General features: G+C 45.3%; 1 protein-coding gene across 4 annotated transcripts in view; it reads right to left on the bottom strand.

Moving 5' to 3' along the window:
* The window catches only part of LOC121584857 (phosphatidylinositol transfer protein beta isoform), a 40586-nt gene that overhangs the window by 18684 nt on the left and 7794 nt on the right, over window positions 1–14108 (bottom strand). For all 4 annotated transcript variants that reach the window (XM_041901030.2, XM_041901029.2, XM_041901027.2 and 1 more), the window contains 5 exons: window positions 10774–10919; window positions 8489–8580; window positions 8248–8255; window positions 7626–7700; window positions 7367–7450 (listed from right to left, as the gene is read on the bottom strand). In XM_041901030.2, coding sequence (XP_041756964.1) covers window positions 7367–7450; window positions 7626–7700; window positions 8248–8255; window positions 8489–8580; window positions 10774–10919 — 405 coding nt within the window. The remainder of the gene's footprint in view (window positions 1–7366; window positions 7451–7625; window positions 7701–8247; window positions 8256–8488; window positions 8581–10773; window positions 10920–14108) is intronic.

Genomic DNA, 14108 nt, shown 5'->3' with positions numbered 1-14108 from the left:
TGTTTCAAGGCTTGATCAAAAGCCTGCACACCCAGTAGCTCTCCAAATGGAGGGTTGACCACGTGTTTTATACAGTAGCCTAACAGTGCATTTATTCTACGTTGTGGGAGGTTAAGTGCCTTGATCGAGGGCATAACAGCAGGAGATGGTAGGCCTACATGGGATCAGAGACCAGCAGCCTTCTAGTGTCAATACCCAGGGATGCCAACTAGTCAGCTTTCAGCCAATACCCAGGGATGCCAACTAGTCAGCTTTCAGCCAATACCCAGGGATGCCAACTAGTCAGCTTTCAGCCAATACCCAGGGATGCCAACTAGTCAGCTTTCAGCCAATACCCAGGGATGCCAACTAGTCAGCTTTCAGCCAATACCCAGGGATGCCAACTAGTCAGCTTTCAGCCAATACCCAGGGATGCCAACTAGTCAGCTTTCAGCCAAATCCCCTGTTTTCAATCCAAAATAGGTAACCTACGTGATTTGTGTAGATCCGATGAGAAAAGTGTTTTTTCGGGGGGGGCGTTTGGATCACTACTGGCTGTAAGCGAACGAGTGATGCGCGTTCGGAGCAATACTGGCTGTATCCAAGGCTCGAGCCTGGGATCAGCCAGTCCTTCACATAACATAATGCAGCACACGACTGAAGAGAGAAGAGACAACCAACTTGCTAGTTACAGCATCAGAGCGCGCTCTGGAAAGACAGTTTGCCAGTTACAGCAGCAGTTACAGCAGCAGCGCGTCCCCTGAACGACAATGAAGAGGTAGGTGAGAAGCCTGGAGATGGAGGTGAGAAGGTGATGAAGCGTACTTGCATTTGGAAAGTTTGAGGTGAGGGAGCAAGTGTGGTGGAACAAGAATTGTTAAAAGAGTTAAAGTATCTAGCTACAATAGCTAGATTGAATTCTCCGTTAGCTAGCCAGCGAAATGTCGAGCAACATTAGCTAACTTAACTGATCAAATAATTGAATTGATGGTGTGAAAATGAGCTGGCTAACAAAGTCAGACAGCCAGATAGCTAACATTACAACATCAGATTGGATTGCTTTCCATTTATTGTTTTTGCTATGAGTTAGGTTCACATTAACCACTTTATTTTACACACAGAGACTGATCATGTAGATCATATTCTTTGTTGTTTAATTAGTACACAGTTAAAACACTTCAAGAAGGGATCCAGCCTAAAAGTCACTAGAAATTTGCATTTTAAATCCCTCTAGCAGTTTCCTTTAAGAAAAAAAAAAAAAAAAAGTGGTCACCTTTTTGGGCCCTTACCAGTTTGCATCCCTGCAATACCACATTTATGCACACTATTTCCACGTAGGCTACATAAACACCACCAATTATTAGTCATGGAAATCTGGTTAAAAGTCATGGAAAAGTCATGAAATTCCATCTGTCAAAATGTGTATAAACCCTTAACAGTGAATAATCAGAGGTCTTTACAGCATAATGTCAATTGGGAATTCCTGTGAACATAGTCTAATGGACCGACTTGGAAAAAGACAGCTCCTGCACCTCTCATCCCAAATTAAGCACTGTGCAAAAATACAAATAAATCTTATTTTCTGGTGTTTCTAAATTTCATGAGGTGCTCCTAACCTTTTAAAGTTGGGAGCCCTGCACACACAGACTTAATGGTCTTACTCTCCTCTTCTGGTTGCATTAGTCATTGTAAAGAGCTCAGAGAGAGAAGTGCAAAGTCAACTAGGGCTGGGCAATATGGCCTAAAAATCAGTCCTAGATTTTTTAAAAACTTATGGGCGATATATACTGCATCTCGATTTTAATGTTCTCTAAATAAGCATTGTTGTAGAATTAAAGGTCAAATACACTGCATTCCAAACAGTCAGCAATAATCAAATGAATTCAGGGCTTGTGAAGTTATACCTAGGCTAAATAGAGGCCTTCCACAACCATAAAATCATTAAATGATGAATGGGTCTTATTAAAATAGTTTAATCTGCCTTTTTTTTGCAATAACCACTGATCTGGCTTTCAAGTCTTTCAAGTTTTTTGTTACAAATTTCACTAGAACCATGCATAATGCACATTCTCTAACATGACAAACTTCTTGTAGCAGGCATTAGGCTATAGAAAATTAACACCGGTCTCATCAACAATCACTCAAGCCCACGTGCTAGTTAATCTTCATATTTCAAGTTTAGCCAACTTGGATCTATTTGCTAGCTAACAATGTAGAACAGTTGAATTTTTATGAACACACCCTTCTGTCGGTCTCCAACTGTTTGAACAGCATGCTAGCCTGTCCACTTTGTTCAGATGTTGAAATCAAGTAGCCTACCTTATTTCTCAGAATGAGAACGAGTTGCCAATTCTTTATATAATTGTGTTTTATGCTTATTGCACATTTACTAGACAGTTAGTATAACCGTCTTTGGCGAAAATGTTGCTAGCGGTACGTAGTACCCCAACGCCGCACGCGACAAACTGAGCATTCATTTTCCAGAATCAATGTTAATCGATACTCTAGTTTTAGTAGCGTTTGCTCTGCACGCAATTTGAGTAGTAAAGACATAAAAAGGGTATCGTTAGAAATGTTTACTTCTCCTCTATTACAGTAAAATAATGTCTCAATGTGTTTTGGTGTTGTGACGTCACGAGAGGCTACACAGCTTTCAGCGGGATTGCTCAAGTAGTGCAAGGAGACCAGGTTCAACCAAAACAAGGATTTTATTAAAGGTCTTGGGAAACTAACGAAAGTATAACACAATACTGTTCTCTGGTGGCTCTTTAAGGGTTAACAGTTCAGGGATGTCTCTTCCACATCCACAATCATAACTCTCACTCGCTCAAATAACTTTTCCCCAGTCTTACTGTATTCCACGTTGCAGCTAGGGGCCAACCCAGCAAAACGTCCTTCCAAATGTCCCACACGTATTTCCACAGGTGCAGATATCCAAAGGTGAGTATTTCCCAAAGGTAAGTATCTCCAAATCCTTATATTCCTCCTGGAAGTGGACGTGCAGCACTCTTGTCCTCCAGAGAGCCCAGGTTGGAGACTGTGTCTCTTCACCCCCACACACTCCCTCAGTGTGTCTCTTCCCTTCCCAAACCTTCAGCTCATCAGCTCCTCATTTGTTTCAGCTGCGTGGGAAGATTGGCCATAGAGGGGTGGAGTTCCCGACCATACCAGCAGATGGAGCCATAGCTGTCTGGGTTTGCAGCCACCTCAGGGGATGTAACGTCCCTCCAGGACACAGCCTCTCGTGACATCACACATCCCCTCCTCGGGACCGACGTCCTCGTCGGGGTAAAGGCAGCGAAGAAGGCATCACGCCGGGAGAGGGCGTCCGCATTGCCGTGGTGCTTGCCAGCCTGCTCTCTCTTCAACTCCTCCACCTCTAGGACCAGGGACTCAGCCTCCTGTTGTCTCTCCTTGAGTTTCTTACTGAACGCATCAGCCTTGGTTTTAGCAGAGTTTAGCTTCTGTTGAGCAGCTTTCAGTACCTTCTCTCTCTCTGCCTCCGCATTCTTCATCTTGTTCTCCAACACCTTGTACTTCTCCTCTGCCTTCTTCTGGACCTCCTTACTACTGCGCAGGGTCTCCTCACACTCCTCGATGGTCCTGCGCAGCCTCTCCAGCTCCTCCTGTTGCTTAGGGAAGGAGCTCTGTTGGAGTTTAGCCTGGAGGATATCTACCTCTTCTGTCTTCATGTCTAACTGTTGCTTTAACAAACGATACCTCTCAGCGGTCCCCTTCAGACCAGACAGTTCTTTGTCCAGATTCTGTAGCTCCGTCTCTGTGTCGGTCTGGGCACCTGCCATCCCTATCAGAGCCCGGGCGGGAGTGAGTAATTCGGAGGATTGCACCGGAGCCTTCCCAGGATGAGTTTTGCCTCTCCGTTTCCGAGGTACTCGGGTTATCCTCTCCTGAGACTCTCTCCAGAGTGGGTAAAAGGCTGGGCAGTCTCGTCCAATTAGGACAGGGACGGGGAGGGAATCAACCACCCCCGCCGTCGTGTGTATGGTTCCCCGTGTGCTGGTCATTGTAAGTTCAGTAATGGGGTATTCTCTGGTGTCCCCATGGACACAGGAAACTGGGAGGACTTTCCCCGGGGGTCAGACACGTTGGGCCCACCAAATCCCTTACGCACCAGGGTGGCCCGGCTACCAGAATCCAGTAAGGCCTCCACATCATGGTGATTCACAGTTACCGGGCAGGTGGGGGGTCGATCTGGGCCGCCATCTACGACTCCCAAGAGCGACGCAACACGGTGTGTGGGTGCTGAGCTGGAGGACTCCGCAGTGGGCATAGGTTCATCGGCTGGTTTCCCACACTGCCAGGAGATATGTCCCATCTCCCCACACCGGTAACACTGTCGAGTTTCCCCCTCCTGGTGTACTCTTCTTGGACCCGCCTGGTTTCTGGCTCCCCCTGGAGCCGGGACAAGTCCTGACGTGGCTGGGTTCGAGACCTTGGGGTCCTTTGGACGGGTTCTTCCCATTTGTGGTGGGGCCGCACTCCTGGGGTCTTTTCGGGAAGCATTCAGCATCTCCGCTGTGGCCTGGTACTTTTCCACAGCTTCCACGGTCAGATCAGCCGTGGTCAAGGCCTGTTGACTGATGAACCGTTTTGCCTCATAAGGCAGGGCGCGTGAGGTAACGATCCACCACAACGGCCTCCACCACCGCCGCTGCTGTATTCCTCTGCGGATCCAGCCATTTCCTTGCGATTCGGACAAGTTCATGCATCTGCGCCCGAGGAGGTTGGTCTGGTTGGAAGGTCCAGCTGTGAAAGCGCTGGGCCATACCAAACTTTGTGAGTCCATATCTGCTGAGGATCTCAGACTTCAGGGCATCATAGTCAGTAACCTGGTCAGGGCCCAGGTCCCGGACAGCATTCAGCGATTCCCCGGTTAGAAAGGGGGCTAACAGACCAACCCACTGTTGCTTAGGCCAGGCTTCCCTAGTGGCCGTGGCCTCAAATGCATGCAGGTATGCCTCAATGTCATCGGTAGCTCCCATCTTAGATATAAAGTCACTTGCCTTTATTGGGCGGGTATTTTGGACCACCCTCTGTCTCTGCAACTGCAATTCCTCTGCTTTCAGAAGGTTGGCTTTCTTTTGCTCCTCCAAGAGAGCCACGTTTACTTGCATCTGGGCTTGCTGGCCAGCAACAAGGGCTTTCAATATGTCCTCCATTTCAGTCGGGCGGGGAGCCTACGGCCAACTTGGAAAAACTGGGTGATCAAACCTTCGGTATCCTCCTCTGACATGCACTATTAACGCTTGAGCGTGCCCGTATTCTCCACCATCTGTGACGTCACGAGAGGCTACACAGCTTTCAGCGGGATTGCTCAAGTAGTGCAAGGAGACCAGGTTCAACCAAAACAAGGATTTTATTAAAGGTCTTGGGAAACTAACGAAAGTATAACACAATACTGTTCTCTGGTGGCTCTTTAAGGGTTAACAGTTCAGGGATGTCTCTTCCACATCCACAATCATAACTCTCACTCGCTCAAATAACTTTTCCCCAGTCTTACTGTATTCCACGTTGCAGCTAGGGGCCAACCCAGCAAAACGTCCTTCCAAATGTCCCACACGTATTTCCACAGGTGCAGATATCCAAAGGTGAGTATTTCCCAAAGGTAAGTATCTCCAAATCCTTATATTCCTCCTGGAAGTGGACGTGCAGCACTCTTGTCCTCCAGAGAGCCCAGGTTGGAGACTGTGTCTCTTCACCCCCACACACTCCCTCAGTGTGTCTCTTCCCTTCCCAAACCTTCAGCTCATCAGCTCCTCATTTGTTTCAGCTGCGTGGGAAGATTGGCCATAGAGGGGTGGAGTTCCCGACCATACCAGCAGATGGAGCCATAGCTGTCTGGGTTTGCAGCCACCTCAGGGGGATGTAACGTCCCTCCAGGACACAGCCTCTCGTGACATCACAGTGTCCATATGACCGATTCTGTTGGACCAAACCTCAAATGCAAATAGCGAGTTGAAACCGCTTGTCAGAGAGGAAGAAGTGATCTCTCAACTTTGTTGGCGTACGAGGCAGGCAGAGGGGCTTGGTGCATGTGTAAACCAAAGAGGAAGAGACGAAGCGAGAGGTTTCACTCTCGCTAAAATCTGTCAAAAATAAGCCTTATGCGTTTCCATGGGCTTATTTTGGACCTAAGCTTGTCGCCTGCCTTCCCGCCTTTAGGACAACGACTCCCATTGTTAGGGCGGAGACGTGCATCTCGTCATTATATACAGATCTCTGGTGTAAATGGGAAGTTGCGCAGCACAGAAAGAGCGAACGAGACCAAAAAGACAACAACGAGAACAAGCGGACATAAATGCTAAAAAAAAATAACAAAAAATAACAAAACCTTGATTCTTGCAATACAGGATTTGGAATATCGTGCAAAAACAGAAATTAGAATTAATTCGATATATTGCCCAGCCCTTAAGTCAACTTAAAACAACTATTGTAAAAAATAAAATAAAAAAATGAAACGCCTTTCAAATTACAAACAGCTCAAGGGCCAAGCAATTTTAAATAAATCATGATGCGCCTGCAGCTAAAAGCTGCTGTTCAGGGCTATCGGCCGTCAGGAGGGAGCCAAACAAGCAGAATGGGAGAAACACACACACTCATTTGGCTGTTTTAATGCTGAAAGCTCCATCACTATAACAATACACTGTGCTGCTCTAATGAGGTCTGTGAATCGATGTGCCTGGGCTGAGGAAGTGTGTGTGTGTGTGAGAGCCAGGCGTATGGAGCGCTGTGAGCCTTAATTACACTAACAAACTCATCTGTGGTCCCTTGGCAGGCTAGGCCCTGCAGCCTTGCCTGAGGCACAGACCTGATAGGGCCCTCAGACAACACCTCCAGCAAGGCAAACACGTCCGCCTCGTTAGACACCTACCGCAAGCACACACTGCTCAGGCAAATAACCACACACACACACACTCCACTTGTCAGACTCAGTGAAATGAGGCAATGCCATGCCAAATAATAGCAATAAACTACCATGAGCATTGGTACAAGGAAGATACTGAGAAATTATACCAATATTAAATTATAATTGCAGAGCTTCCAACACCATACTGATTTGAGGGGTTTCAGAACCTGCAGAGGAAAAACAATGCACCATAGTTCCCTACCTGGCAGCTGACATGGAATACAACATTCGGAATAACAGCTGAAAGGAATGTGTGTATGCAGTTTTTTTGTCACATCTGAATAGACCTAAATTATATTTAGCTTATGTCTAATGGGGTTAGATATTATTATACTAAGTAGGAACATTGCTGTGCAATGCCCAGGTCTCTCCACATGATGGTGCCAAACAGGGTACTATCCACAGCTTTATTGAGTGTGGGACTGTGGCATGACAGCAGTATCAGAAAGGAGTACTCACAGCAGGGGCAACTTGTTCTCCATCTGCGATGTCAATGGGCACCACCTCCACACTCTTCCATGTGGGCACGTCCAGCTTGTGCACCTGCCAATCAAAGCCAGGCATGAGCATGATAGCAACACTTCAAACTCAGATATTAGCTGATGCTTCATCTGGGACACATTCACAGACAGTCAGTGACATTTACAGTGAGATTTTTTATAAAAGAGAAAATTGTGATTAATCTAACTCATTTTGAATGACAGATAAAGGTACTCACGTTTTCTACTGTGCCAAGGTCAGGTTTGTGCCAGGTCTCAATCTTAACGATGAAGTCATCTTTCATATACTCATTCTGAAGGAAGGAGGTTGAAAATCATGACTGAAGCTGAAGGCATAAACCCTCTAAACAAGAGATATTAAACTCTTACCCTACGAGGTCCGGAGCCTACTGGTTCTGTTTTACCTGATAATGAATTGCACCCACCTGGTGTCCCAGGTCTAAATCAGTCCCTGATTAGAGGGGAACAATGAAAAAAAGCAGTGGAACTGGCTTTGGGGTTTTTGAGTTTGAGGGCTCGAAACCTAGTAGATTTACATTACTAGTAATGGCCACAAGGGGGACCTCCTACCCCTGAATTCAACAACTACCCAGTGAAGCAATATCATGGTAAATTCAAACCATACAATTTCCCCTTCAATAAATGAAAACCTCAAACATTGTTGGCTTATTTGCTACATTCTTTATAATTGTTGACAAGTTCGCTTCACGAAAACTGATGCATGCCACATTCACACAGACAAACAAGTAACTACCCAACTACATACACATGCACAAACAATTACCATCCAAACAGACAGTGAGATAATCCAACGCAACAGGGTCATTTGAGGCTACTCACCGTTACAACTGGGTCCAGACGAAGCATGAGAGAAGACCAAAAAACAAAATGTTAGATATAAATCCAAGACAAAAAAATTAATGATCATACAACTCATGTAAATAATACATTGGTTCCAGCAACAATGAGTCAATTTAAAACAACATTTCTATAAAAACAGCTTGGAGGTCACAGTGCAGGCGGTACAGGTGGGGGGAGAAGGGGTAAGAGTCCAGGCAGGAGAGGAGGGGAGGGGACTCACTGGTTCGGCAGTAAGGGTAAGCATTCCAGGCCTTTTCATGGAAAACCAGGGAGCCCTCAGGAGCAATCATCTTGACAAACGCTGGGACTTTACTGTGGAAGCCAGGGAAAGAGGGGGGGGATAGATGGATACACACTCTGTCACTGACTGAAGTCGGAAGTTTACATACACTTAATACCCGTTTTTCAACCACTCCACAAATTTCTTGTTAACAAACTATAGTTTTGGTAAGTCGGTTAGGACATCTACTTTGTGCATGACACAAGTAATTTTTCCAACAATTGATTACAGACAGATTATTTCACTGTATCACAATTCCAGTGGGTCAGAAGTTCACATACACTAAGTTGACTGTGTCTTTAAACAGCTTGGAAAATTCCAGAAAATGATGTCATGGCTTTAGAAGCGTCTGATAGGCTAATTGACATCATTTGAGTCAATTCGAGGTGTACCTGTGGATGTATTTCAAGGCCTACCTTCAAACACAGTGCCTCTTTGCTTGACATCATGGGAAAATCAAAAGAAATCAGCCAAGACCTCAGAAAAAAAAATGTGTAGACCTCAACAAGTCTGGTTTATCCTTGGGAGCAATTTCCAAACGCCTGAAGGTACCACGTTCATCTGTACAAACAATAGGACGCAAGTATAAACACCATGGGACCACGCAGCCGTCATACCGCTCAGGAAGGAGACGTGTTCTGTCTCCTAGAGATGAGCGTACTTTGGTGTGAAAAGTGCAAATCAATCCCAGAACAGCAAAGGACCTTGTGAAGATGCTGGAGGAAACGGGTACAAAAGTATCTATATCCACAGTAAAACAAGTCCTATAATCGTCATAACCTGAAAGGCCGCTCAGCAAGGAAGAAGCCACTGCTCCAAAACCGCCATAAAAAAGCCAGACTACGGTTTGCAACTGCACATGGGGACAAAGATTGTACTTTTTGGCCATAATGACCATTGTTATGTTTGGAGGAAAAAAGGGGTAACTTGCAAGCCGAAGACCACCATCCCAACCGTGAAGCACGTGGGTGGCAGCATCATGCTGTGGGGGTGCTTTGCGGCAGGAGGGACTGGTGCACTTCACAAAATAGATGGCATCATGAGGAAGGAAAATTATGTGGATATATTGAAGCAACATCTCAAGACATCAGTCAGGAAGTTAAAGCTTGGTCGCAAATGGGTCTTCCAAATGGACAATGACCCCAAGCATACTTCCAAAGTTGTGGCAAAATGGCTTAAGGACAACAAAGTCAAGATATTGGCGTAGCCATCACAAAGCCCTGACCTCAATCCTATATAAAATGTGTGGGCAGAACTGAATAAGCGTGTGCGAGCAAGGAGGCCTACAAACCTGACTCAGTTAAACCAGCTCTGTCAGGAGGAATGGGCCAAAATTCACCCAACTTATTGTGGGAAGCTTGTGGAAGGCTTCCCGAAACGTTTGACCCAAGTTAAACAATTTAAAGGCAATGCTACCAAATACTAATTGAGTGTATGTAAACTTCTGACCCACTGGGAATGTGATGAAAGAAATAAAAGCTGAAATAAATCATTCTCTCTACTATTATTCTGACATTTCACATTCTTAAAATAAAGTGGTGATCCTAACTGAACTAAGACATGGAATTTTTACTAGGATTACATTTCAGGAATTGTGAAAAACTGAGTTTAAATGTATTTGGCTAAAGTGTATGTAAACTTCAGACTTCAACTGTATACACATACAATTTTTTGTATTTTAGCCCCTTTTTCTCCCCAATTTCGATCGTGTCATTGCTGCAACTCCCCAACGGGCTCTGGAGGCGAAGGTCGAGTCATGCATCCTCCGAAACAGGACAAGCCAAACTGCACTTCTTAACACCCGCCTGCTTAACCCGGAAGCCAGCCGCACCAATGTGTCGGAGGAAACACTGTTCACCTGACGACCGAGGTCAGCCTGCAATTGCTAGAGCGCGATGAGGCAAGTAAAGCACCCCCGGCCAAACCCTCCCCTAACACAGACGTTGCTGGGCCAATTGTGCGCTGCCCTATGGGACTCCCGATCACAGCCGGTTGTGATACAGCCCGGGATCGAACCTGGGTCTGTAGTGACGCATCTAGCAATGTGATGCAGTGCCTTAGACCGCTGCCCCACTCAGGAGGCCCCTAGAATGGGATATATGTGAATGTCATTGTCTTGAAGGCCTCTATAAAAAAGGTACTAGAAACCTATTGTAACACAGGAATGACTACACTTCCACCTGCTGGCAAGATAGGGATGGTGCACTAGGAACATTGTGCGTTACCTCTTCAGATGGTAGATTTTATGTGTGTACTGTCCTTTCTCCCCCTCCTTATCATAGGGTTCATTCTTAAGGACCTCGATGCCCTCTCCTCCACCAGTCTCATTCTTACTGGCCTCTGCTACGGAGTACAACTGGCCCACTTGATACTGAAACAAACACACACTGTTAACACAACATAATAATAATGTATGCACTCACTAACTGTAAGTCGCTCTGGATAAGAGCGTCTGCTAAATGACAAAAAAAAAAAAACATTACATAATACAACAAATACTTGCTCTCATGAAGGTAATAAAAACATGGATAGCAAATAAGAACACAGGGAATCAACATATTTGTTATGGACTATCATATGACAAGAGCTTGACTACCAGGATGGCAGTGTCCAGCATCATCCAGAACCAGGAGGGTATGCTGCAGAGCTGGGCCCAATATGGACAAAAATCCATACCACTGTTTTTTATTTTTTATGATCCTTTAAAACTACTAGTTTGATGGTTGTAGCCATCACTTTTCCCATTAACAATCACCTATATTAGCGAACTTGTTTCATTTCAAACTACACATTTCTCCAGTATAGGCTACTTATTGTAATGAATGTAATCAGCAAAATGCCTGCGACAAGTGATCGGTGTCGATCATTATTATTTTTTTTCCCTAACTCTAGCATGCACGGTTATCAAAGTAGAGAGATCTGCTACTAGCCTCCCCACAATAGACCTACAGAGAGCCACTCTTTACTAATTGGTTCTAATAGGATTAGGGGGCAGTGAAAACAGCCACAGTGGGGGCCTACAGCACTGGAGGGTCCACATGGCTGACTGTGCTACTGTTTGTGTGTTTGTGTACAAAGAGACTACTAAGTTAGACTGCATTTGTCATCTACAGGGACTATAAAAACATGCATGCATCCAATGTACGTTGATGCAACATGAATATTGTACAATCAATAACTTTGTATTATTCTATGCATTGTCTCTTTGCCACAACGAGCAAGAGGAGTAGGCCAAACAGGCTAATTGTCCAGAGAACAGAGCCCTGATCAAACAAGAGTTCTACTGTCCGTGTCATTAATCTGTTCTGGGCCCTGTAGAGGACAAAACTTTGTTTCCTTTCACATCCAAAGGCAATCTCTTACATGCACGAGCACAGCCAGTCAGATGCACACACACAGAACATGACCCAACAGAGCCCCAGGTTAAACGATGCATACAAATTGTCCTGAATTAGACAAAGGAATTTAAACAAGCACACAGTTTTTCAACTACTGTCGATCACTTTTCATAAACGTTTGTGCAATTAATGCAACAAATCATTGATGGTAATGCTGCAGGGATGTTTGTGCTGTTCTTGTACTGTGGATACTAAGCCTGGATCAGATCAACTCTCCACTATGCCAAGTCAGGCCTATTATTGAACTGAGCAGTACACTGAGGTTATAGTTTGATTTAGGCCTGTCCGAGCAGGAAGGATTGCTTTTGCTTTGATTAGACATATTTCTCATCTACCTGTATTGTGGTGGACCAGCCCAACCCTGGATCCCACACTTTCATCAGCATCACAGGACACGCTATCAAGTGAACCACACACTGGTGGACCAAGAACCAGCTCATCACTCCAGGGGCAACCGTTGCCTACTAGACTTCTGAAGGCCAGTGTAGCGTAGTGTTTTTCCATTCACTACTGGTCTTCCATGAAGTTTCTGGCTTTAGAGGAAAAAAACATTTTTCTGCTATAATCTGGGCCTCTGTGCACACACACTTCATTGCCATATAAGGACACAGTGTGTGTGAGTCAGAGTTTTGTAACAGTAACCCATACAAAAATAATAACTTAATACAAAGGAATCGAAATAATGACTAACACTGTACACTACACAAATCCAGAGAGAGAGGAGAGAACAGCACAGCCTTATGTAACTCTCTCTGTAGTGATGACGATATAAGAGTATGGCAATGGAAAACACAATCCATGGAGTTGTCTCTCATGATGGTGCCTATGGGGCGTGTGTGTTATTCCATGGGTCTGCTAAACACATCAATCCACACAACTGTTACCAACGCAGATATTCTTGAGATATGGCGCCGGAGGAGATGGCCGCCATTTTACGGGGTCCTGACCAATTGCGCTGTTTTAAACTTTTTTTGTACATGTTTCGCCATCGTTTCTTATGACCGAAAAGAGCTTCTGGACATCAGAACAGCGATTACTCATCTCGAACGGGACAATGATTTTTTTTTATTATTTTTTTATGAGTCGGACGCGAAGGATATACTGCTTCTCCCGGACCAGGCCCAAATCCCCGTCATTCGTATGAAGAGGAGATGCCGTTGCAGAGGTCGGAGAGCCGGATGCCTGGCGAGACTGCATCAGCGAGTGGATGAGCCGGTTTTACCCTCCGTTCTACTGGCGAACGTGCAATCACTGGAGAATAAACTGGATGAGCTCCGTTCAAGACCATCCTATCAACAGGACATTAAAAACTGTAATATCCTATGTTTCACGAGTCGTGGCTGAACAAGGACATGGATAATATACAGTTAGCTGGGTTTTCCGTGCATCAGCTAAGACAGAACAGCAGCCTCCGGTAAGATCGGGGGGAGGGGGGTTGTGTGTGTCTGTCAACAGCTGGTGCGCGAGCTCTAATATTAAGTCTCAAGGTTTTGCTCGTCTGAGTATCTCATGATAAGCTGTAGACCACACCATTTACCAAGAGAGTTTATCTATATTCTTCGTAGCTGTCTATTTACCACCACAAACCGATGCTGGCACTAAGACCGCACTCAACGAGCTGTATAAGGCCATAAACAAACAAGAAAATGGTAATCCAGAGGCGGCACTCCTAGTGGCCAGGGACTTTAATGCAGGAAAACTGAAATCCGTCTTACCTCATTTCTACCAGCATGTCACATGTGCAACTAGAGAAAAGTAAAAACTCTAGATCACCTTTACTCCACACAGGGACACGTACAAAGCAATCCCTTGCCCTCTATTTGGCAAATCTGACCATAACTCTATCCTCCTGAGTCAAGCAAAAACTCAAACAGGAAGTACAAGTGACGCGCTCAATACGGAAGTGGTTTGATGAAGCGGATGCTAAGCTACAAGACTGCTTCGCTAGCACAAACTGGAATATGTTCCAGGATCATCCAATGGCATTGAGGAGTATACCACATCAGTCACCGGCTTCATTAATAAGTGCGTCGACGACAACTTCCCCACAGTGACCGTATGTAAATACCCCAACCAGAAGCCATGGATGTCAGGCAACATCCGCACTGAGATAAAGGCTAGAGCTCCCGCTTTCAAGGAGTATGACACTAATACGGATAATA

The sequence above is a fragment of the Coregonus clupeaformis genome, chromosome 16, assembly GCF_020615455.1.
Source record: "Coregonus clupeaformis isolate EN_2021a chromosome 16, ASM2061545v1, whole genome shotgun sequence".
NCBI lineage: Eukaryota > Metazoa > Chordata > Actinopteri > Salmoniformes > Salmonidae > Coregonus > Coregonus clupeaformis.
This window is presented reverse-complemented; position numbering and strand designations above follow the sequence as displayed.